This window comes from Moschus berezovskii, chromosome 14 (assembly GCF_049115385.1).
Source record: "Moschus berezovskii isolate FMDL1 chromosome 14, NW_MosBer_1.0, whole genome shotgun sequence".
NCBI classification, from domain to species: Eukaryota; Metazoa; Chordata; class Mammalia; order Artiodactyla; family Moschidae; genus Moschus; species Moschus berezovskii.
Window position 1 is genome coordinate 20916754 of NC_142473.1, and position 25311 is coordinate 20942064.

Here is a 25311-nt window from a genome sequence, read left to right on the forward strand (position 1 = left end):
ACAATTTCTCTGTAGTGTTTGATGGCATTTTACCCACAGAAGAACTTCTTTCAAAATTGAAGTCAGTCTCTCAAACCCTGCTTCTGCTTTATCAACTAAGTTAATGTAATAATCTAAATCCATTGTTGTCATTTCAATAATCTTCACATCTTCTTCACCAAGAGTTGACTCCTTCCCAAGAAACCACTTTCTTTGCAACTTCTCATCTGCTCAAGTTTTATGAGATTGCAGCAATTTCAGTCATAGCCTCTGACTCTGCTTCTAATTCTTGTTCTCTTACTGTTCCCACCATATTTGCAGCTGCTTCTTCCACTGAAGTCTTCAGCCCCTCAAAGTCATCCATGAAAGTTGGAACCAAATTCTTCCAAAATCCTGTTCATCATGAATGTTCTTAGTAACATCTGGAATGGTGGATCCTTTCCAAAAAGTTTTCAATTGACTTTGCCCAGATCCATTAGAGGAATCACCGTCTATGGTGGCTATAGTGTTACTAACATTATTTCTTAGATAGTAAGACTTAAAAGTTGGAATGACTCCTTGACCCATGGCCTACAGGATGGATGTTGTGTTAGCAAGCATGGGAACAGTATAGAGCTCATTGTATAGCTCCATCAGTGCTTGTGGGTGACCAGGTGTATTGAGTAGTAATATATTAAAGGAATCCTTTTTTCTAGCAAAAGTTCCCAACAATGGGCTTAAAAGAGTCAGTAAACCATGTTGTAAGGAGATGTGCTATCATCCAGGCTTTGTTGTCCCACTTATAGAGCACAGGAAGAGTAGATCTAGCCTAATTCTTAAGGGCCCTAGGATTTTCTGAATGATAAATGAGCATTATTGAGCATTAACTTTAACTTAAGGTCACCAGCTGCATTGGCTCTTAACAAGAGAGTCAGCCTGTCTTTTGAAACTCTGAAGTCAGGCAATAACTTCTCCTCTTCATTTCTGAAAGTCCTACATGGCATCTTCCAATAGAAGACTGTTCTGTCTACATTGAAAAACTGCTTCATGAAGCCACATTCATAAATTATCTTAAGCTTTATACTTAAAAGACACAAAAGTACAAAGAATAGTATGCAGTCCCACCACTCAGAATGAACACATTTACCATTTATTTTGCTTTTTAATAAATAAAATATTTAAAAAATTGGAGGCCATTATCTCACTCCCCAATCCTAAAACCCTCCCTCTTCTCAGAAGCAACCACAATCTTAAGTTGACACATAAAAATTTTTTTCATGCATAAAATATTTACAGAAATTGCTATGTATTAAAATACTGGCAAAACTCCCAACAAACAAAAGTCTAGCCACCAGATGGCTTCAAAAGTGAGTTCTACCAGACATTTAGAAAAGACTTAATACCTATCCTTCTTAAACTACTCCAGAAAATTGCAGAGGAAGAAATTCTTCTGAATTCATTCTATTAACTCACCATGATACCAAAACCAGACAAAGATATCACACAAAAGGAAAATTAAAGCCAGTATCACTGATGAACATAGTTGCAAAAACCTCAAGAAAATATTAGCAAATCGAATCCAACAATACACTAAAAGGATCATTTATCATACTCAAGTGGGATTTATCTCAGGGATGCAAGTAGCCATAAATCAATCAATGTGATATACCATATTAACCAATTGAAGAATATAAATCGTACTATTGAGAGGGGCAAGAGACAAGACGGCAGAGTAGAAGAACTCGAGTTTACCTCCTCTCATGAAGAAACCAAAATCATAGCTAACTGCTGAATAACCATCAACAAAAAAGACTCATACCTACCCCAAAAGATATTCTACACCAAAAGACAAAGAAGCCACAATAAGATGGTAGGAGGAGCACTTTTATGATATAATCAGATCCCATACCTGCCAGGTGAATGACCCACAAACTGGAAAATAATTGCATTTCAGAGGTTCTCCCACAGGAGTGAGAGTTCTGAATCCCAGTGTCATGGTCTGGCATTGGGAGGAGGAGCTGCCAAAACATCTGGCATTGAAGGCCAGTGGGACTTGCATGCAGAAGCTACACAGGACTGGGGGAAACAGAGACTCTATTCTTGGAGTATGCACACAAGGTTTCATGTGCACTGGGACCCAGAGCAAAGCAGTGATTCCACAGGAGCCTGGGCCAGGCCTACCTGCAGGTCTTGGAGGGTGTCCTGGGAGGTAGGAAATGTCTGTGGCTTACTCTGGTGGTAAGGACACTGGTTGGGGCCCCAGAGAATATTCATTGGTGTGAGCTCTCCTGAAGGACACCATTTTGGCAACATGACTGGCTCCACGCAACAACGTGCAGGCTCCAATGCTGGGACACCTCAAACCAAACAACCAACAGGATGGTTAAAAGTACCTAAAGTCATCCGGAGCCTACTGCCACCTCTAAATGCACCCCTTGATGTGGCCCTGTCCACCAGAGGGACAAGAACCAGCTCCACCCACTAGAGGACAGGCCAGTCCTCCCACCAGGAAGCCCGCACAACCTTCTAGACCAGCAACACTCACCAGGGGGCAGACACCACAAAATAAAAAGAAACTACAGTCCTGCAATCTGAGGCATAGAGACCACAAACACAGAAAGGTAGACAATAAGAAATGGCAGAGAAATATGTTCCAGATGAAGGAACAAAATAAAACCCTAAAGAACAACTAAGTGAAGTGGAGATATGCAAACTACCTGAAAAAGAATTCAGAGTGATGATAGTAAAGACCATCCTAGATCTTGGAAAAAGAGTGGAGACACAGACTGAAAGGATACAGGAAATATTTAATAAAGAGCTAGAAGCTTTAAAGAACAAGCATAAATGAACAATATAAATTCAATACCCATTTATAATAAAAACTGCATAGAAAGTGGACATAGAGGGAACATACCTCATCATAATAATGTCATATATGACAAACCCACAGCTAACATTATCCTCAACAGTGAAAAGCTGAAAGATACTTCCTCTAAGATCAAAAACACGACAAGGATGTCCACTCTCACCACTTCTATTCAACATAGTTTTGGAATTCTGAGTCATGGCAATCAGAGAAGAAAAGGAAAAAGGAGTCCAAACTGGAAAAGAAGAAGCAAAAAGTGTCACTCTTTGCATATGACATAATGCTATACAGAGAAAATCCTAAAGGTGTTACCAGAAAATTCCTAGAGCTCATCAACAAATTTGCAGGATGCAAAATTAATACACAGAAATTTGTTGCATTTCTGTACACTAACAACAAAAGATCAGAAAGAACAATTAAGGAAGCATCCTGCCTACTGTCATATCAGAAAGAATAAAATACTTAGGAATAAATGTACCTGAAGATACAAAAGCTGTAAGATGTATTATAGCTTTTGTATTTGTGTTCTGAAAACTATAAGATGGTGATGAAAGAAATCAAAGGTGTCACAAACAGATGAAAAGATATACCATGTTCTTGAATTGGAAGAGTCAATATTGTAAAAATGACTATACTACCCAAGACAATATATGCATTCAGTGCAATCCCCATCAAATTAGCAATGGTATTTTTCACAGAACTAGAAAAAAAAAATCTTAAAATTTGTATCGAGACACAAAAGACCACAAATAGCCAAAGCAATCTTAAGAAAGAAAAATGGAGCTGGAGGAATAGGCACTCTGACTTCAGACTATATATACCACAAAGCTACAGTTGTCAAAACAGTATGGTGCTGTCAGAAAAAGGGAAATAAAGATCAGTGGAGCAGGATGGAAAACCCAGAAATAAATGCACACACCTATGGTCAATTAATCTATGACTAAGGAGACATTGAACACAGGAGGAGAAGGAGACGAAGAAGATGAGATGGTTGGATGGCATCACCGACTCAATGGAGATGAGTTTGGGTAAACTCCAGGAGTTTGTGATGGACAGGGAGACCTGGCATGCTGCAGTCATCCATGGGGTCGCAGGGAGTCAGACATGACTGAGTGACTGAACTGAACTGAACTGAAAGAGATGAAAATATATGATGGAGATAATATTGTCTCTTTAATAAGGCACTGGGAAAACTGGGCCACTGCATGCAAAAGAATGAAAGTAGAACATTCTCTAACACCGTATATAAAAATAAACTCTAAATGGATTAAAATCCTAAGTGTAAGGCCAGATACTATAAAACTCATAGAGGAAAACATAGGCAAAGCATTCCTTGACATAAATTGCAGCAATATCTTTTTTATCCACCACGTAGAATAATGAAAATAAAAACTAAGCAAATGGGACCTAGTTAAATTCAAAAACATTTGGACAACAAAGGTAACCATAAATGAATTGAAGATAGCCCACCAAATGGGAGAAAATATTTGCAAATGAAGCAACAACAAGGGATTAATCTCCAAAATATACAAACAGCTCATACAGCTCAATATAAAAAAACAAACAAACCACAAATAGCCCAATCAAAAATGGGCAGATGATCTAAATATTTCTCCAAAGAAGACATACAGATGGCCAAAAACACATGAAAAGATGTTCAGCATTGCTAGTTATTCATGAAATACAAATGAAAAATACAATGAGGTATCACCTCAAACTGGTCAGAATGGCCATTATCAAAACGTTTACAAACAGTAAATGCTGGCATGAGTGTGGACAAAAGGTAAATCTTGTCTACTGTTGATGGGAATGTAAATTGGTATAGCCACTGTGGAAAACAATATGGAGCATTCTTTAAAAACTAAAAATATTACTACCATATGACCTGGCAATTCCACTCCAGAGTATGTTCCCAAAAGATATGAAAGCAATAATTTGTAAAGATATATGCACTCAATATCATAGCAGCATTATTTACTGTTGCCAATATATGGAAGCAACCAAAGTGTCCATCAACAGATGAGTGGGTAAAAAAGGATGTGGTGTATATACACAATGGAATACTACTCAGCCATAAAAATGAACAGAATTTTGCTATTTGCAGCTTGGAGGGTGTTATGCTAAGTGAAATAAGTGAATACCATACTGCATATCATCTGTCACATATGGAACATAAAAAATAAAGCCAACTAGCAAGTAGAACCGGAGAAGGCAATGGCAAGCCACTCCAGTACTCTTGCCTAGAAAATCCCATGGATGGAGGAGCCTGGTAGGCTGCAGTCCATGGGATCGCTATGAGTCAGACATGACTGAGCGACTTCACTTTCACTTTTCACTTTCACACATTGGAGAAGGAAATGGCAACCCACTCCAGTGTTCTTGCCTGGAGAATCCCAGGGACGGGGGAGCCTGGTGGGCTTCTGTCTGTGGGGTCACACAGAGTCGGACATGACTAAAGTGATTTAGCAGCAGCAGCAGCAAGTAGAACAAAAAAGAAACATATTCAGATATAGAGAACAAACTAGTGGTTACCTGTGGGGAGACCGATGAGGGAAGAGCAAGAGAAAAGTAGGGGATTAAAAAATCACTGCAGATGCTGATTGCAACCATGAAATTAAAATAAGCTTACTCCTTAGAAGGAAAGTTATGACCAACCTTAATAGTATATTAAAAAGCAGAGACATTACTTTGCCAACAAAGGTCCGTCTAGTCAAGGCTATGGTTTTTCCCGTGATCATGTATGGATGTGAGAGTTGGACTGTGAAGAAAGCTGATCGCCGAAGAATTGATGCTTTTGAACTGTGGTGTTGGAGAAGACTCTTGAGAGTCCCTTGGACTGCAAGGAGATCCAACCAGTCCATTCTAAAGGAGATCAGGCCTGGGTGTTCATTGGAAGGACTAATGCTAAAGCTGAAACTCCAATACTTTGGCCACCTCATACGACGAGTTGACTCACTGGAAAGGTTGGGGGTGGGAGGAGAAGGGGATGACAGAGAATGAGATGGCTGGATGGCATCACCGACTCTGTGGACGTGAGTTTGAGTGAACTCCGGGAGTTGGTGATGGACAGGGAGGCCTGGCGTGATTCATGGGGTCGTGGAGAGTCGGACATGACTGAGCGACTGAACTGAACTGAATAGAGATTAATATAAACTACTATGTATATAACAAATAAGCTATAAGGATATATTGTACAGAACAGGGAATATATTGAACATTTTACAATAAGTATAAATGGAATGTAACCTTTAAAAATTATGAATCACTATGTTGTACATCTGAAACTTACGTAATATTGTAAATCATCTATACTTCAACTTGAGAAGTGACCGGCTTTTGTGTAGGCTGAGGTTCCACATTCCTAGGCTGTTCTAGTTGGTAATTGTGTCTGTACTGAAAGCCGCTTGTCCACACATTTAGTTTCTTGCCTTTTCTTTGTTGCAACTAGTGTTTTTCTCTCACTCATTGAGGTAACTTCATTCTGCTGTTGCTCTCAGCCACTCTCTCTTGTCTCTGTTTCTTCATACTCATCCCAATTTACTGCTTTGTAGGCAGCTGCTGGTTTCCTTCCTTGTTGGAAGAAAACCATTGCCTTGATTTTGTGGATTTTGTGAAAGTGTGTTGTAAACTGACATGCATGAAACGAATATATAATTTCGCCATATTATTTAGAGTGCCCTTCAGAGATGGGGTTCAGTTCAGTTCAGTTTAGTTGCTCAGTCGTGTCCGACTCTTTGCAACCCCGTGAATCACAGCATGCCAGGCCTCCCTGTCCATCACCAACTCCTGGAGTTCACTCAAACTCACCTCCATCGAGTCGGTGATGCCATCCAAGGGATATATTATTTATTTGTTTGGAGTACTTGCTTTTTATCAGCTTTTTTTTTTTTTTTTTAGCTTAAAAAACATCAGTTGCTTCTAGTTATTTTTTGAGTTATACTTCTGAAAGGTTGAGACTGCCAGATTTAAGACCATCTGATATCTGAAAATCACAATGGTTAATTTATTGGTTCTTCATTTTTATCTTTCATATAAATACTGTTCTTCAAGATATAGGAACAGTATCCAAAATAGATGAAAAGTTTACTATTGAAGAGATTGCTCATGAAGCTAACAATTTCTCCGGCAAGTGACTTGAAAGACATTGTGTGATTATAAAGTGAAAGGCTTTAGCTTTAATCTCCACCCATTGAATTACATTGCTGTGTAGTCAGTTTGGCTGATAAAGTTTTGGGTACATAGCACCTTATCTGCTTACTAAGATTAGCAGAAATTTGGGGTTTGATTTTTCTAGCCCTATTAACAGTAAATATATCTAATTTCTTCCCACAGTTTACATTTACTTTGACAAAGGCAAATTTGGAAACAATTACTTAAGAACAGTTTGTATAACATCTGGATAATCAAAATAGTCACAATGAAGCACTTCCTGAGGTGAGTATTTATGGTTTCCTGCATGAGCCCTGTGAAATGGAGAGACTTCCTTAACAATTAGTGTAGTATTTCTGTTCATCATTTGTGATCCTATAAGCAGGTCTCTTTGCATTGCATGAAATAGCATTGTACTTTGGCTAAGAATAATTTGCCCATAGAGTTCCTTCTGCTAACTTTACATGCATACTGATGCTAAGAGAGAGCACTTGCAAATAGGAGATTACAAGAGATTATAAAAGAATATTGGCACAAAAGCATGGGGCAGGTATACTTCAATGCTTCGTGTTTATAAAGCCCAAAGGTTTAGGTTTGAGGAATTACTAGTCAAGGAGTCAGTATAATTTGTATAGAATCATTTTCTTTGAAAAAAGTAATTTTAAATATAGATTTTGGTTGCCCAGCCAATCCATACAAGTACTTTCAAATCTTCATCTTTTGGGAAAAATATATATTCTAAGCTTTTGCTTTTCCTGTCTCAGTGATTCCTCTGAAATCTGCATTAATTTTTGGTTCCCTGAATATTATTCTGTATAAGGTGCCATATATGTTTGTGTATTTTAGAATGATCTTGTTTTATTTTGAAAGCCATTTAGTTGGACCTATCGTCATAATTATTTTTAAGAGTATTGACTGTCATTCACAATTCATTAAATAAAATGCTCAGAGAAATTTTACATTAAATTAAAATATGATAAAATAAAGTTAATTTGGTCCTGAATGTTACAAAATAAAACACACTTTCTACAATATTGAATTTCTTTCCTGCAAGATGGTGACCTACCTATATTTCATATTCTCATCCCTTGTTCTGGCTATTTTCTCTAAGAAAATAATTAGTTGGCTTATTTCTTTTAGGAAATGATTTAATTCTTTCAGTAGACGCAGTTGAAGATTTTCTTTTTCCCACTGGTCTTCATTGCATTGTTATTTCTGGAGCACCTAAATCATTTGTGTGGAATTCACTATGTTTTGGTGTGGCTACTGGTGTTTTTTCAATCTTAGAATTGTGAAAACCTCTCAGAAGATTGGAATTAAATTATTTACATACATTAGCATTTATTTTGTTGTACAGAATATTCGTCAACCTGTTTATTTTTGATATGTAAAAAGATAGTATTTGAAAAATCATTGGGACATTTACCATCAAAGTATTCAACTCATACATTTTTGGTTGCCATGGTAATTAACCTATCTGTTTACACAGTCATGGAAAATTAGTAACTATAAATCTCCCTTGAATGTAAATGTGGTATTTTTTAGCTGTTCAGTTCAGTTCAGTTCAGTCGCTCAGTCGTGTCCGACTCTCTGCGACCCCATGAATCACAGCACGCCAGGCCTCCCTGTCCATCACCAACTCCCGGAGTTCACTCAAACTCATGTCCACAGAGTCGGTGATGCCATCCAGCCATCTCATTCTCGGTCGTCCCCTTCTCCTCCCGCCCCCAACCTTTCCCAGCATCAGAGTCTTTTCCAGTGAGTCAACTCGTCGCATGAGGTGGCCAAAGTATTGGAGCTTCAGCTTTAGCATCAGTTCCTCCAATGAACATCCAGGATTCATCTCCTTTAGAATGGACTGGTTGGATCTCCTTGCAGTATAAGGGACTCTCAAGAGTCTTCTCCAACACCACAGTTCAAAAGCATCGATTCTTCGGCGATCAGCTTTTTTTTCTTCACAGTCCAACTCTCACATCCATACATGACCACGGGAAAAACCATTGCCTTGACTAGACGGACCTTGGTTGGCAAAGTAATGTCTCTGCTTTTTAATATACTATCAAGGTTGGTCATAACTTTCCTTCCAAGGAGCAAGCGTCTTTTAATTTCATGGCTGCAATCAGCATCTGCAGTGATTTTGGAGCCCAAAAAAACAAAGTCTGACACTGTTTCTACTGTTTTTCCATCTATTTCCCATGAAGTGATGGGACCAGATGCCATGATCTTTGTTTTCTGAATGTTGAGCTTCAAGCCAACCTTTTCATTCTCCTCTTTCACTTTCATCAAGAGGCTTTTGAGTTCCTCTTCACTTTCTGCCATAAGGGTAGTGTCATCTGCATATCTGAGGTTATTGATATTTCTCCCAGCAATCTTGATTCCAGCTTGTGCTTCTTCCAGCCCAGTGTTCCTCATGATGTACTCTGCATATAAGTTAAATAAGCAAGGTGACAATATACAACCTTGACGTACACCTTTTCCTATTTGGAACCAGTCTGTTGTTCCATGTCCAGTTCTGACTGTTGCTTCCTGACCTGCATACAGGTTTCTCAAGAGGCAGGTCAGGTGGTCTGGGATTCCCATCTCTTTCAGAATGTTCCACAGTTTATTGTGATCCATACAGTCAAAGGCTTTGGCATAGTCAATGAAGCAGAAATAGATGTTTTTCTGAAACTCTCTTGCTTTCTCCATGATCCAGCGGATGTTGGCAATTTGATCTCTGGTGCCTCTGCCTTTTCTAAAACCTGCTTGAACATCTGGGAGTTCACGGTTTACATACTGCTGAAGCCTGGCTTGGAGAATTTTGAGCATGACTTTACTAGCGTGTGAGATGAGTGCAATTGTGCAGTAGTTTGAGCATTCTTTGGCATTGCCTTTCTTTGGGATTGGAATGAAGACTGACCTCTTCCAGTCCTGTGGCCACTGCTGAGTTTTCCAAATCTGCTGGCATATTGAGTGCAGCACTTTCACAGCATCATCTTTCAAGACTTGAAATAGCTCAACTGGAATTCCATCACCTCCACTAGCTTTGTTCGTAGTGATGCTTTCTAAGGCCCACTTGACTTCACATTCCAAGATGTCTGGCTCTAGGTCAGTGATCACATTATCGTGACTATCTTGGTCGTTAAGATCTTTTTTGTACAGTTCTTCTGTGTATTCCTGCCACCTCTTCTTAATATTTTATGCTTCTGTTAGGTCCATACCATTTCTGTCCTTTATCGAGCCCATCTTTGCATGAAATGTTCCCTTGGAATCTCTAATTTTCTTGAAGAGGTCTCTTGTTTTTCCTATTCTGTTGTTTTCCTCTATTTCTTTGCATTGATCACTGAGGAAGGCTTTAGCTGTGGAATCATTTTAACAGAGAGCTTTAGTATTGGTTGAAGATTAGAAGTTAGGAGTTCCTTTTGTAAAGGGGGAGATGATAGTGGTGAAGCGTGTACCAAGCCTTGTACTACTGAATTTCTTCTTCAATGTTTTGTTTTAGAAAAACTTGAGTGGCCTCAAAAGCAGCCATTTAAAGAGAAATAGCATTCATTTCTATTAGTTTTTGTTAAGTTGGATATGTATAAAGATTATATTTTTAATATTAATTTGTATTTGGTGATTTAAAACCAGTACAGTGAAAAACCTGCCACTCTAATTTCACACAGAGCAGCACCAAGGGTGATGAAACTGGCATATCCCTATCAGTTATGTATTCTGATACAGATTGTTCTCTTTTAACTTGGCACGTTTGTTTTATAAACATTACTTAACATTGAAACTGAAGCTAGGATAATAAGCTACATATCAAGAAAGAAACGAGGATTTTCTTATTAATCCTTGGTTTTGAAATAACAAAAGGAAATTCAATCATCATTTCTTCTTAAGTGATTATTGCTTTTGACTTTAATTTTTGTCTTTAATTCTTCTTATTAAGTTATAACTTGTATGTATTCATTATATGTTACTGTTTGTGGAATTTGGAGGAATAGGAGGGCAAGAAGCAAGAATCCTGCATCACAGGCTCTATCAGGTAATTTAGATTGCCTTCTGTTCCCTGTGGTCCATTCCTACAGATGCTGGACAATTTGGCAATCTTTTCATTGGAACTAAAGAGAAAGTTACATAAATATAGCTTGAACAAATCATGTGTTAATTCCTGAGCTCACCAAATATATTATGCAGAATAAGGAGTTGACTTTCACTGAGAAGAATCGGCATCATTTAAAAGCCCACAGAGTGATTAATCTGTCTACTTCTAAATTACTCTAGAATGAGCAATTTCTGAGCTCATGTACAGCCTCAGAAGAAATGAAGTTAATCTTAAAGAAACCAAGTGTGGGAAAAAAATGAGTTTTAATCAACATTTAAGGTACATGGAACCCACACTCCTCTCTGACTACCTGCTACCATCACGCATGTTAATGGTATAACTACTCAAAGCTTAAGGGAATAGAAAAAACATTACATGAGATATTAGAAATAAATGCTTAAGGATTAATATACCTAGCTGAAGGGTGTGTTTTAAATTAACATTAGATATGGGATATTGGATAAGTACCCCATAGTCACCCAATATTACTTTAGCCATGATCTACATTTAAAAAACACAGGGAATAAAACTGAGAAGAAAGTGTGTCTATGTGTGATTAGAAAGAGGGGACACTTTTGAGTATGAAATAGAACTGAAGCTTAGAGTTTCATTTATTTAATATATTTCATTAATTTCAATTCAATTGATGTTTATAATAGAGAGGACCTAACACTTATATTCGGAGAAGGCAATGGCAAGCCACTCCAGTACTATTGCCTAGAAAATCCCATGGATGGAGGAGCCTGGTAGGCTGCAGTCCATGGGGTCGCTAAGGGTCGGACACGACTGAGCAACTTCACTTTCACTTTTCACTTTCACACATTGGAGAAGGAAATGGCAACCCACTCCAGTGTTCTTGCCTGGAGAATCCCAGGGACGGGGGAGCCTGGTGGGCTTCTGTCTGTGGGGTCACACAGAGTCGGACATGACTGAAGTGACTTAGCAGCAGCAGCAGCAACACTTATATTGGAGAAGGCAATGGCACCCCACTCCAGTGTTCTTGCCTGGAGAATCCCAGGGACAGGGAAGCCTGGTGGACTGCCGTCTATGGGGTCGCACAGAGTCAGACATGACTGAAGCGACTTAGCAGCAGCAGCAACACTTATATTAAGATCTTTTCCTTTACTAGAATTTAGTTATTGAGATTATATACTTTTAAGATCACTAGAACATTATTAATTTTGAATTTTTCTAATAAAGAGGATGTTAGAAGTCACCCCATATAAATAATTGCTTCCAACTATTTCAGCCTCAAGATCTCAGTTTCTTGGCATGGACCTTACTGCATACTTTCCTTCCTTAGGCAGAAGAGAGAAAAATGAAAACATCTGCCAACCTCAAACCTCCATGGAAGAAACTGAGATATAGAGCAGACTTGTACTATGAAACAGTAGAGGAAAAAACAATATTTCAGTACTATGATTAGTAGATACAGGCTTCCAGTTCACAAAAATATCTGTAAATGCGGTTTTAGAAGTCATTCACACTTGGTTAATATCTTCATCCACTGATTGAATTAGTAAGCAAGCATTTAGTACTACTAAAAATTCCAGTACCATGCCACATTTTAACTTTTATTTTCTCTTCATGACAATTGTAATAAAATAGGGATTAATACTTCATTTTATAGCAGAAGGCAAAAAGTTTAGCAAAGTTAAAAAAAAACTCATGCAAAGCACACAGATATTGAATGTACACCTATCTGACTTCAAAGTTTTTTTTCTCTTATATTTTGTATCATGTTACTCCCTTACTGTATTGTGACCGTTCTGGGTGACACAAAAGTGAATATGAGGTGTCCTCTTCTCTAAAGTACCATACCACTTGATAGCAAGATAAAGCCACACTTACAAAATTAAAATGTAAGAATGAATGTGATTGGTGACATGCTGCAGCTGTTTTGTGACAGGAATATTCAGGGAAGGCTTCACTGAGCTGGTGTTGAAGGAAAGAGATAGAGGATGTAATAGATGAAGAAGGTGCTATGAGCAAAGCCTAAGGAAGTATGACCAGCTGCCACAAGCATCATGTGGTCAAGGTTTATTGGCTGTAAATCCTGTTTAGGGTGAGTACAAGATAAGGTGCAAAGATAAATTTGGGGGCAGTTCTTGGACACCTTTGGAAGCATGGCATAAAACAGCGCAGAAGCATGGTAACACTTTCACCAAGAAATAACATGGACCTTAAAGAAAAAGATGAACCTGAAAGTGAAAGTTAGTCGCTCAATCGTGTCCAACTCTTTTGTGACACCGTGAACTGTAGCCCACCAGGCTCCTCTGTCCATGAAATTCTCTAGGCAAGAATGCTAGAGTTGGTTGCCATTTCCTTCTCCAGGGGATCTTCCCAACCCTAGGATCGAACCTGGGTCTCCTGCATTGCAGGTGGATTCTTTACTGTTTGAGCCACTAGGGAAGCCCTTACAGAAAAAGATGTCAGACCAAAAAAAAAAAAAAAATCTTTTTCCCTTGTAACATATGTCTGACTTTATCTTAGAGCCAGATATCTAGTCCATTCCTTCCACTATGCACATTCACACAGCTCATAGTCGTATTGAGGCTAGAGTTGAAGTCAGACTTCAGACACTTTCCTATTTAATTGGATAGCATTTCCATTCAGCACCAACTAATTTCCACTGCTTTTGAAGGGCTGAAGTTCATGTAGTTCTTCTGGAATTTGACTAGCCTAGTTTGAGACTTTAACTGAGCTTATTTTGTGGATATTGAAGCAAAGTCCTGAAAAAATGGTAGATTTATGGTGCATCTGAATACCTCTCTCATTGTAGACTGGTACTTTTGGCCATAGTTTTTTTTTTAGGACATATACATACACACCACATATGTATATACATACATAAATATCCATATGTATACATATATATATATCTGTATGTATGTATCAGTTCAGTTCAGTTCAGTCGCTCAGTCGTGTCCGACTCTCCGCGACCCCATGAATCACAGCACGCCAGGCCTCCCTGTCCATCACCAACTCCCGGAGTTCACTCAAACTCACGTCCACAGAGTTGGTGATGCCATCCAGCCATCTTATTCTCCGTCGTCCCCTTCTCCTCCCGCCCCCAACCTTTCCCAGCATCAGAGTCTTTTCCAGTGAGTCAACTCGTCGCATGAGGTGGCCAAAGTATTGGAGTTTCAGCTTTAGCATCAGTCCCTCCAATGAACACCCAGGATTGATCTCCTTTAGAATGGACTGGTTGGATCTCCTTGCAGTATAAGGGACTCTCAAGAGTCTTCTCCAACACCACAGTTCAAAAATATCGATTCTTCGGCGATCAGCTTTCTTCACAGTCCAACTCTCACATCCATACATGACCACGGGAAAAACCATTGCCTTGACTAGACGGACCTTGGTTGGCAAAGTAATGTCTCTGCTTTTTAATATACTATCAAGGTTGGTCATAACTTTCCTTCCAAGGAGCAAGTGTCTTTTAATTTCATGGCTGCAATCAGCATCTGCAGTGATTTTGGAGCCCAAAAAAATAAAGTCTGACACTGTTTCCACTGTTTTTCCATCTATTTCCCATGAAGTGATGGGACCAGATGCCATGATCTTTGTTTTCTGAATGTTGAGCTTCAAGCCAACCTTTTCACTCTCCTCTTTCACTTTCATCAAGAGGCTTTTGAGTTCCTCTTCACTTTCTGCCATAAGGGTAGTGTCATCTGCATATCTGAGGTTATTGATATTTCTCCCAGCAGTCTTGATTCCAGCTTGTGCTTCTTCCAGTCCAGCGTTCCTCATGATGTACTCTGCATATGAGTTAAATAAGCAAGGTGACAATATACAACCTTAATGTACACCTTTTCCTATTTGGAACCAGTCTGTTGTCCCATGTACAGTTCTAACTGTTGCTTCCTGACCTGCATACTATATATTATATATACAGAGGTACACATGTTTACACATATATATTTCAAATTATTTTGTTTCCTGTATTAAAAAAAGGCAGCCATACCCTTGTTTAAATATGTTAACCTGAATAGTTTTCTGGGTGGTTTTCCTATAGATGATCTCACCAGAGTTTGCCATGACATATTTTTTGAACCTGCAATATTGGTTCTCCTGCCCTGTCTGTTTCCTTTCCCAGGTTAGGGAAGTTTTCAACTCTTATGTCTTCAGATATATTCTCTGTCCCTTTCTCTCTTTTCTCTTTCTGGAACCCATATAATGTGAATGTTAGTATCCTTGATGTGGTCACAGAGATCTCTTAAACTGGCCTCATGTGTTTTTCTTCTCTGTGTAGCTTCAGTGATTTCCACTACTGTGTTTCCAGCTCATTGATCTGTTCCTGTGTCTCATCTAAGCTGCTGCTGCTGCTGCTAAGTCGCTTCAGTCGTGTCCGACTCTGTGTGACCCCACAGGCAGCAGCCCACCAGGCTCCCCCATCCCTGGGATTCTCCAGGCAAGAACACTGGAGTGCGTTGCCATTTCTTTCTCCAGTGCACGAAAGTGAAAAGTGAAAGTGAAGTCGCTCAGTCCTGTCCAACTCGTAGTGACCCCATGGACTGCAGCCTACCAGGCTCCTCCGTCCATGGGATTTTCCAGGCAAGAGTACTGGAGTGGGTTGCCATTGCCTTCTCCCTCATCTAAGCTACTGTTGATTCTTTCTAGAGTATTTATTTCAATTATTATATTCTTCACCTCTATTTGGTTCTTCTTAATATTTTCTAAGTCTTTATTAAAAAATTCTAATTTCTTACTCTGTTCATCCAATCTTCTACCAAGTTCTTTGAACATCTTTAGTTGTTAACTTTACCTCTTTATCAGGTGGATTGTTTATCTCTACTTCACCTAGTTCTTCTTCTGGGGTTTTATCTTGTTCCTTTGGAAGATATTTCTCTGTCATCTCTTTTTGCCTGATAGGCAGTTTTTATTTTTATTTTTTTATTTATTTTAATTGGAGGCTAATTACTTTACAATATTGCATTGGTTTTGCCATACATTGACATGAATCCGCCCGGGTGTACATGTGTTCCCCATCTGGAACCCCCCTCCCTCCTCCCTCCCCATCCCATCCCTCTGGTTCATCCCAGTGCACCAGCCCCAAGCATCCTGTATCAGGCATCGAACCTGGACTGGCGATTCGTTTCACATATGATAATATACATGTTTCAATGCCATTCTCCCAAATCATCCCACCCTCGCCCTCTCCCATAGAGTCCAAAAGACTGTTCTATACATCTGTGTCTCTTTTGCCGTCTCGCATGTGGAGTTATCATTACCATCTTTCTAAATTCCGTATATATGCATTACTATACTGTATTGGTGTTTTTCTTTCTGGCTTACTTCACTCTGTATAATAGGCTCCAGTTTCTGCTGTTTTATTTCTATGTATTTGGTAGGTTTGTTTTGTTTTCTGACCTTGGAGAAGTGGTCTTTCATAGGCGATGTCTTATGATTCCCAGCAGTATGCTCATCTCTTATCACCAGAGCTCTGTGCTCTTGGGGTGCCCCCTATGTGGACTACATGCATTCTTCTACTGTGTGTGTGTTAGTTGCTTAGTCGTGTCTGACTCTTTGCAACCCCATAGACTGTAGCCCACCAGACCCCTCCATCCACAGGATTCTCCAGGCAAGAACACCAGAGTGGGTTGCCATTTCCTTCCCCAAAAGGAACTATAGAAAGAAAGAAAGTGAAGTCGCTCAGTCATGTCCAACTCTTTGCAACCCCATGGACTGTAGCCTACCAGGCTCCTCCTTCCATGGAATTGTCCAGGCAAGAGTACGGGAATGGGTTGCCATTTCCTTCTCTACCTTCTACTGTAATGGGCTGAATACTGTAGATGATCTGGTAGGCATGGCTGTTCTCACCCCTCACCCCTACCCCTGTCTTGGTCAGTTGGTTGCAAAGCCTGCTTTGTACAGAAGCTGCTGGCAGCTGGTGGCAGAGATGGGTCATAAGACAGCTCGGTATAGCACTTTGGGGATTCCAGGGGCTAGTGTTGGCCCTCTTGTGGGTTGACCTGGGATCCAGGACAAGTGTTTGTGGGGCTGGGGGTCTTTGATCAAATGTTTGCCTGCTGATGGGCAGAGCCTGTTCATTACATGGCCCACTGCATGGCCTGAAGTGTCCCCAAATAGTTTCAGCTCATTGGTGAGTAGGGCTGGATCCCACAATGACTGGCTGAGCGGTCCAAAATGTCTTAGAACTGATATCATATCAGCCTGGGGTAGGCAGAGCCAGGTTCTGGGTTCTCTGGCTGCACAGCCCTGGGGGTCCTGGAGCTGATGTAGGGTGGTGTCTGTGTGTTGCTGGGGGAGGCCAACTCCTGACAGAGCTGGCTGCAGGATCTGGGGTGTCCCAAAGCTTATATAAGCCCACTAATGATCTAGGGGGTGGATCCTAGGGTGCCTGGCTGAGAGGTCCTAGAACCAGTGTTGGCCTGCTGTTGGGTAGGCTGGGTTGTGACATGTTAGGCTGTGGGGGTACTGCCATGGTCCTGGAAGTGGTGTCTATGTCTCCTGGTGGGTGAGCCCTGGTCCTGGGGTCTCAGGCTGTAGGACCTGGGGTCCTGGAGCCGGTGTCAGCCTGCTGGTGGGCAGGGCTGACTCTGGGGTCCTAGGGCTAGTGCTGGTGCCCTAGTGTGTGGGGTCAGGTCCTGAGCCCTCTAGTGGGCAGAGGGTCTTAAGGCCGTTGTCCTGTTGGTAGATGGGACCGTGTTCCTACCCAGCTGGTTGCTTGGCCTAAGGCATCCCAGTCCTGGTGCTGACGGGCTGGTGGGTAGAGCCAGGCCCCAGAGCTAATAAGTTCCAGGGAGGATTCCAAAATGGCACTTGCTGGCACCCATGTCCCTGTGGTAGGACACACTCCCCACGATGGCTGCTGCCAGTGTCTGTGTCCCCTGGTTGAGCTCCACTTGCCTCCTGCCTCTCCAAAAGGCTCTCCAAGATCAGCAGGTAGATCTGATCCAGCCTCCTTTCAAATGACTGCTTCTGCCCTGGTTGCCAGAGCGTGTGAGATTTTGTGTTGTTGTTGAGTCACTCAGTCATGTCTGACTCTTTGGGATTCCATGGACTGTAGCCTACCAGGCTCCTCTGTCCATGGGAATTTCCAGGCAAGAATACTGGACTGATTGCCATTTTCTTCTCAGGGATCTTTCTGACCTAGAAATCAAACCTGCACTTCCTGCGTTAGCAGGCAGATTCTTTACCACTGAGCCACCAGGGAAGCCCCGTGAGATTTTGTATGTGCCCTTTGACAGTGAGGTCGTTTTTCCTACAGATCTCCGGGTCCCCCGACTGGCCTTCAGACCTTAACCTTTTGGTGACTCGTCTTCCTGGTGCAGGACCCCCAGACTGGGGAGTCTAACGTTGGACGTGAACTCTTTGCTCCTTGAGGAGACCCTCTGCAGTTGTGATTCTTCTCTCGTTTGTGGGTCACCTACCCAGGGGTTAGACTGTGCCTCATCTCCACCCCTCCTACCTGTCTTGTTGTGGTTCCTTCTTTACAGCTTTAGTTGTAGAAGATCTTTTCTGAGGATCTTTTCTGCTAGTCTTCTGGTCTTTCTTATCTACTGTTGCTCTGTAAATAGTCACAAGCTTGGTGTGCCATGGAAGGAAGTGAGCAAACAGTCTTCCTACTCTGCCATCTTGGTCAGTCCCCTTGCCTAAATGCTTCCTAAATGTCAAAGCATAATGTGTTTGCTGATTCCCTTATAAATAAACTAGTAAATATGTTGTCCAAGTAGAAAAAAAACTTGAATTTTAAAAATAAATCTTGCAAAATGTGTGGATTTAACATTATTTTTAATTGAATAGTGATCTCACTAGTAATTTAAGAGAAGCTTATGTCTCACTTCTTAGAAAGGAAAAGAATAAACCATTAATTTATTATTTCAGTTGTACCACAGTCAGCTGTTGCTCTTTAATCACCCGTATAAAATGTCCCTGGAATTAAAAAATAGTGCCCTTTACTATAGCAATAGCATTTGGAATAATGTCTATTCATGATAGATTTATACCCACTACTTTTAGAAGGCAGCATGTCTCTTCAGATAAAGAATGATGGAAAAGAGCCAGGGAGGGACCTCCTTGCTGGTTCAGTGGCTAGGACGCTGTGCTTCTACTGGAGGGCATGCAGGTTTCATCCCTGGTCAGAAAACTAAGATTCCCACATTCCACAAGGCCAAAAAAAAAATGGAATGATGGAATTCCATCCAATGGGCTGCACACTGCCTCACTGCTGCTCAATGTGGGGGAAATAATCTTGTTTCTCGAGAGGCCCACAAATAGTTTATTTGTATGATTTCACATTTCTAATTCATGTATCAAGTCCTCCAGAGCCTCTTTTCCTATGGATTTTCATTATTTAGAAGGGCCCATTTACTAGGCCAAATACCTGTTGACAAGCTAATTTCCAACTGACTGCCAGTGCTGCTAATTGGGAACTTCAATAGAGCAACTACAAATTTTTTAAATATCATTTCAGAAAGTACGTATAATGTTGGAAACATTCAGTAATCTGCCGTTCTTTATGGCCATTCAGATGGAAAGTATTTTGTTTAAGAAAGTTGTTTTGATCCAAGAACTGTGGTTATTTTGTATGTGTCCTTCCTCACCAATAGTGTACTTCTTCTTTATTATAGGATTCCTTCAAGCAAGAACTAACTTTCAGTAGCAAATTCATTGAAACTGTTCAAAATAAGCTACTTTTCTCTTCCTGTTTTAAAAGAAGATATCAGAATCACAAATTTAAGATGATGGAGTAGTGTACAGGTACCCACACCCCCACCCCACAAGCAGGAGACTACATGGTCCTAGGTACATCTCCTGTTTTAGAGGCCTTATCACTGCTGAATGGATTCCTCTAACAAAGATGCATAAGGCAGGAGCTCACTTTTATTTGGTAGAGATATGATTCATTTTGAATAATTTACATTGGGTGGCTATTCTTGTGCAAACTAGAGGATGAATGTTAAATGATAAAAGTGATCATTTTTGCCTTATGGAAGGACATTACTGTGAATTCAGCCATAAACGTCACTCTGCAGCATATTAGTAAATAACAGTAACAGAAAATGTTGGAAATAGAACATGCGTAAGTAGCTCTTGTTTATTTATTCATTTTTTGCTCCTGGCCAGGGACATGAACCCTGGGCCCTGTATAAGTAGCTGTGTAAGACTGTATAAGTAGCTTTTATGTTAAATCAGATCCTTCCAGTGCTTAAGCAAGGCATTCATCTTTGAAACTGCAGTATGTCCATTTGGAACATGATCAAAAAGCTGTAATTGAAAAAAGAGAAACAAACACAAAAAAACTGCTATCTGTACATATAGTTAAAAATAGGAGATGGTGGGAATTCCCTGACAGTCCAGTGGTTAGGACTCTCTGCTTTCAATGTGGGCCTTGGTTTGTCCCTGGGCAGAGAACTATGATCCAGCAAGTTACACAGCAAACAAACAAACACACAGAAAAACACACACACTTATAAAAGAACAGGAGCTGTGACAGTATTTTCTTTTTTTAGTCTTGAGAGTTTGTTAAGTTCCTATAAAATATAGCAGATCTTTACAGTAGTGATTTGAGAATCTTCCATAAGAACTAAGAAAACTAAGGATAGTGTTATGAAGAATAAAAGCAAACTATTTTCCTAAATAAAACTAAGACTGTTGGTTTGATGATTCAAGTTAGGCGATAACAAAACAAGCTGCGCTTTAAACCCTCTGAACATAGGGTTCAGGTGGTAAAGAGTATATGGCAGTAATTCTTCTAAGAATAGGAACAGAAGGATAGGATTAAAGGAAGCAAATGGGATCTGCCACACAGGTATATTTGAGATGCCTTCACTCCAAGCATGCAGTCAGAAAGGAGATAAAATTAAAAGAAGGAAAAGTACTATAAATCCAAAAGTTCCTATTCCTAAACACAGAATGGAAATGGACACACCTTTCTCCCTTTCTCCCTCCTTCCTTTCTTTCTTTTTTCCTAAGCCAACTACTGATTAGCTTAAGAGCATTTAAAGACCCACTTCTTAATATCTTCCTTTTCAGGGTAAACATGACAAACCACTTTAACATTCTTCCCAAATATTTAATCATTTTTATTGTTCTCTGGACCTTAAGCAGTTTTTCCACAAACTTTCCAATTAAGGCACTTATAGATTCAAGCATTTAAGGAGTAATCTACTGGTAGGTGGCATTTGATAATGAAGAACAGCCATCTCGAGGTGCTCATATGGAGGTTTTGCTGATCTGGTCCTTTCATGAGGAAGCAACTTGGGTACTTGTTCTCATCAAAATAAGGCTTCCAAATTAAGAGGTTCAGTTCAGTTCAGTGCAGTTCAGTCGCTCAGTTGTGTCCGACTCTTTGCGACCCCATGAATCACAGCACACCAGGCCTCCCTGTCCATCACCAACTCCCGGAGTTCACTCAAACTCATGTCCATCGAGTCGGTGATGCCATCCAGCCATCTCATTCTCTGTTGTCCCCATCTCCTCCTGCCCCCAATCCCTCCCAGCATCAGAGTCTTTTCCAGTGAGTCAACTCGTCGCATGAGCTGGCCAAAGTATTGGAGTTTCAGCCTTAGCATCAGTCCTTCCAATGAACACCCAGGATTGATCTCCTTTAGAATGGACTGGTTGGATCTCCTTGCAGTCCAAGGGACTCTCAAGAGTCTTCTCCAGCACCACAGTTCAAAAGCATCAATTCTTCGGCCATCAGCTTTCTTCACAGTCCAACTCTCACATCCATACATGACCACAGGAAAAACCTTAGAGGTAGCACTGATGTTTCCTTTTCTGACCATGCCTTAGGTTTATGATCTAAATGCAAAATAAATAGTATTTAGCAAAACATGGTTTGATCTGATGATTGGCTGGAAAATACCTCGCATAGAAAGAAAGTACAGTGCCTACCATAACAAGCTGGTTGCTTAATGAAATATTTGTGGGCACGTTGGCCGATTAGAAAATCAAGGGGAAAAAGTCAAAATATATCCTGGATAGTATTGATAAATAGCATAATTGGACTATCGGCCCAGAAATTATGAAAGTGTAAGGAAGCAGTGTGTAAAAGTCAGTGCCTGCAATGCAGGAGACCCAGGTTCAATCTCTGGATCTAGAAGATCCCCTGGAGAAAGGAATGGATACCTACTCCAGTATTCTTGCCTGTAGAATTAAGGACAGAGGAGTCTGACAGACTACTGAAAGGAGCATTTCTCTTTCATGATTTGTGATATTCTTCCTGTGATTATAAGAGAGAGTTGTGATGTACTTTACAGAGCAGTGAGCCCTAAGAAATGAGGCATCATCTTTAACCCCTCATGGTGGGTTTCCACCAGATTTTGTTGTCTTTGACAGTGTGAATATCCTTAGGGGAACTGAAAAAAAGAAAAGCATAGAACATGATATCTTTTCTCTCCTTTTGTGTAAGACTGTCTGATGCAAAATAATTCCCCAAGCATTTTCTTCTCATATGCAAGGAGGCCAGTGGGAGAAATTACACATGGACTGTAAATCACTCTACATCTGACTGCTTCCTGCCACCTAGAAGGACACCTCTAGGTCTCAAGCCACATCTTTGTATAGATCTGATGAAGAATTTGTATGGGGGAAATTTTCTGCAGTTTAATGTGATTGGCTTATACCTAAGTAGGGTGAATATAAAGATACTCCTTAAGCAGTAATTAGAACCTTTTCTCTAGGAAGATTTAATACTACAAGAACCTGATTATTATGCAGTCCTAATGTATAGGCTTAAAAGTGGCTTCATCTGAGTAGCCGGCCCACATGCTAGACAAACTTTACAAGAAGTTGCACATGGGTACCATAAGATACCATGGATATCATGGAAAGCTTTATTTTTGACTTAGTAATAGGATTAATGCCAACCAGTTATTAATATCATTACCATTTGGCTGATAACCAGTTAATAAGGATATTGATCAATCTTCTCCTTTGTCATAGCTATCCAATAGTTGGAAAAATAGAAAATTTTTTCAAGAGAGCAAGTTGAAGTTTTTTATAATTTCTCACTCATCTAATTAAAATGTTCCGTTAATTATTTTCAGGGTTACATTTTTTAGAAGCTGGTAATATAAATCTTAATAGATCTTAGAACATATTTGACTGAAACAGTTGAATTGCAGACTTCACAACACAGTAAATCCATTTTTTTGTCTTTCAGTAGAATCTGACTTCGTATAGAAATTTCATATGTACTTGTTCATGATTTTGGTGATCACTGTAATAACTTTCTTTTTTCTTAAAATAATGTGTACATGTTAAAAAAGAAAATTATTTAACCAGAAAAGCAAGTAAAAATTACTCATAATTCCATTACCCAGACAAACCTGTTAACCTTTTTGTTGTATATCCTGCCAATCTTTTTCTCCTTGTTTGTATATCATCATTAAATTTTTTGTTTTATTTATTATAAGAAAAGATATATTATTCCATACATGATCTATGGATATTTTATGTTATTAGGTACTCCAGAATCCAATTTTATTATCTACAAAGGATTCTCTCATATTTTAGTGTAGCAGTTTTGGTTACTTATATGTTTCCTCTGTTCCCTTTGCATTTATATGATATAAACTTCATGCTTTTGTACAAGTTAGTTTGTTGGAACTGTTGTTTTTATCTTAGGCTGTTCAAGGTATTAGAGCCAGAGCAATTGAACAAAGGAACACAATTAAGGTGTTTGTTCAAATCAGGGATTCATCACATCAGTGAGGCTAACGTTAACTACACTAATTCATCTGAATGACCCTGGATCACCTTAAGTTAGAATTGGAGGAAATTAGTGAACATGTGAGAAAAATATCTTTTATAAATGACACCAATAAGAAGTATTATAAATAATTCTGCATTCTAGGAAAATAACCCTACCTTATAGGGAAACTCTAGTATTCAGAGAAGATGAGTTGAATACAAGTTCCTGGGTAATAAATCTTTACCTCTATAGCCTGAGTCATTTGAGACTCTGAACAGTATCATGAAGTATAGACATATTAAAAACTAAATTTGAGGACTTACATATTAACTATGTAAATGTTTAGACTCATATATTAAATACATAGACTCATATTAAAAACTAAAAGTTGGCATAAAACACAAATTCACATGTGCCAGAGACATTGTGGATAAGTACATGATTGGTGACAATATACTTTATAGTTTGTCCAATAAAGTATGGTTCCAATACTTTATTGGAGTGAGATAGGGTGTACAATGAAGAAAACTTTGTTTAGCAGGAGCCAGAAACAAACTTGTCAAGAGGGGGAGATTTTGGAAGGTTTAAATCAGAGAATGTTGGAGAACCAAAGGTCAACATGCTTGTTCAGTGAACTGATGAGGAGGCATTCTGGCACATCCAAGAAGTATTGGGATTGGTCAGCAGAAAAGACAGGTGGCCACACAATCAAGTTCTCAAAGAGGACAATAGTACCAAAACAAAAGCAGAGGGAAGGAAAAAAATGGGAGCAAGGGAAGAAATAAAGGGCAGCCAAAAAAGGCACTAAGGAATAGCTGGAAATTTACTAGGGTGAGCTGAGAGGCTGTTCATGGAGGCAGAAGATCAGAGTTGCTATAGCATGTTCTTTCCCATGTCTATAGGAGAGACAGCTTCTAAAACAAAGGATTCTGTATTTGAGGTACTGATTTGTTTTAAAAATATTTTTAGGCAAAGGTAGGAAAAGAAAGGATTCCCATGCTTCACTCTCTGTTGGTGTATCAAATTTACTAGAATAGGCATTCTGGAGCTTGCTGTCATAGTTGGTATGTCCTTACAGACCTAGGGCTTCACTCCTGAGGATGGATTTTGTAGCTACCTCAAATAGAGTAACATGGGATTGAAATCATGAAATATACTTGTGAACCCAAGAAGTCTAATGGTTGATTTTCTTCTGGGCTTGTTGCTTGCTGGTGGTGGCTGCTTTCTGTTCTCTTCCAGAGTTCTGTTGGAAGAGTACTGTCTTTTATTTTTGACAGAATGCTGATCCAGGTGTGCCTGTATTTTTATTGTAAATTTTTGTGGCGTTGCCTGAAATTTGTAATGAGAAAACTGACTGGAAGATGTGAACTGCAACGAATCTGTTATAATACCAAGCCCGGAGCTTCTAGAACCATGAAAATTGGTAAGCATGAAACAAAGAAGTAAGCAAAATGTAGGCTTTCTGTAACTGAGGATACAGTGTTATATTTCAGTACAATAATTGTAAACCACTTGTAAAAGATAATATTTGAATAGCTTTTAAAATTCTCTCTTTTCCAGAAACATCACTGAGAGATTCAAAAAGTAAGGTAAGTAAAA

At 39.6% G+C, this 25311-nt stretch overlaps 1 protein-coding gene across 5 annotated transcripts in view; it reads left to right on the plus strand.

Moving 5' to 3' along the window:
- The window catches only part of ELMOD1 (ELMO domain containing 1), a 104374-nt gene that overhangs the window by 21081 nt on the left and 57982 nt on the right, over positions 1–25311 (plus strand). For 2 of the 5 annotated variants that reach the window (XM_055422948.2, XM_088842907.1), the window contains exons 2-4: positions 7157–7258; positions 24990–25135; positions 25273–25301. In XM_055422948.2, coding sequence (XP_055278923.1) covers positions 7242–7258; positions 24990–25135; positions 25273–25301 — 192 coding nt within the window. In that variant the 5' untranslated portion in view covers positions 7157–7241. Of the gene's footprint in view, positions 1–7156; positions 7259–19642; positions 19773–24951; positions 25136–25272; positions 25302–25311 lie in introns of all 5 variants that reach the window. The other 3 variants (XM_088842908.1, XM_055422951.2, XM_055422953.2) reach the window with 2 other exon arrangements.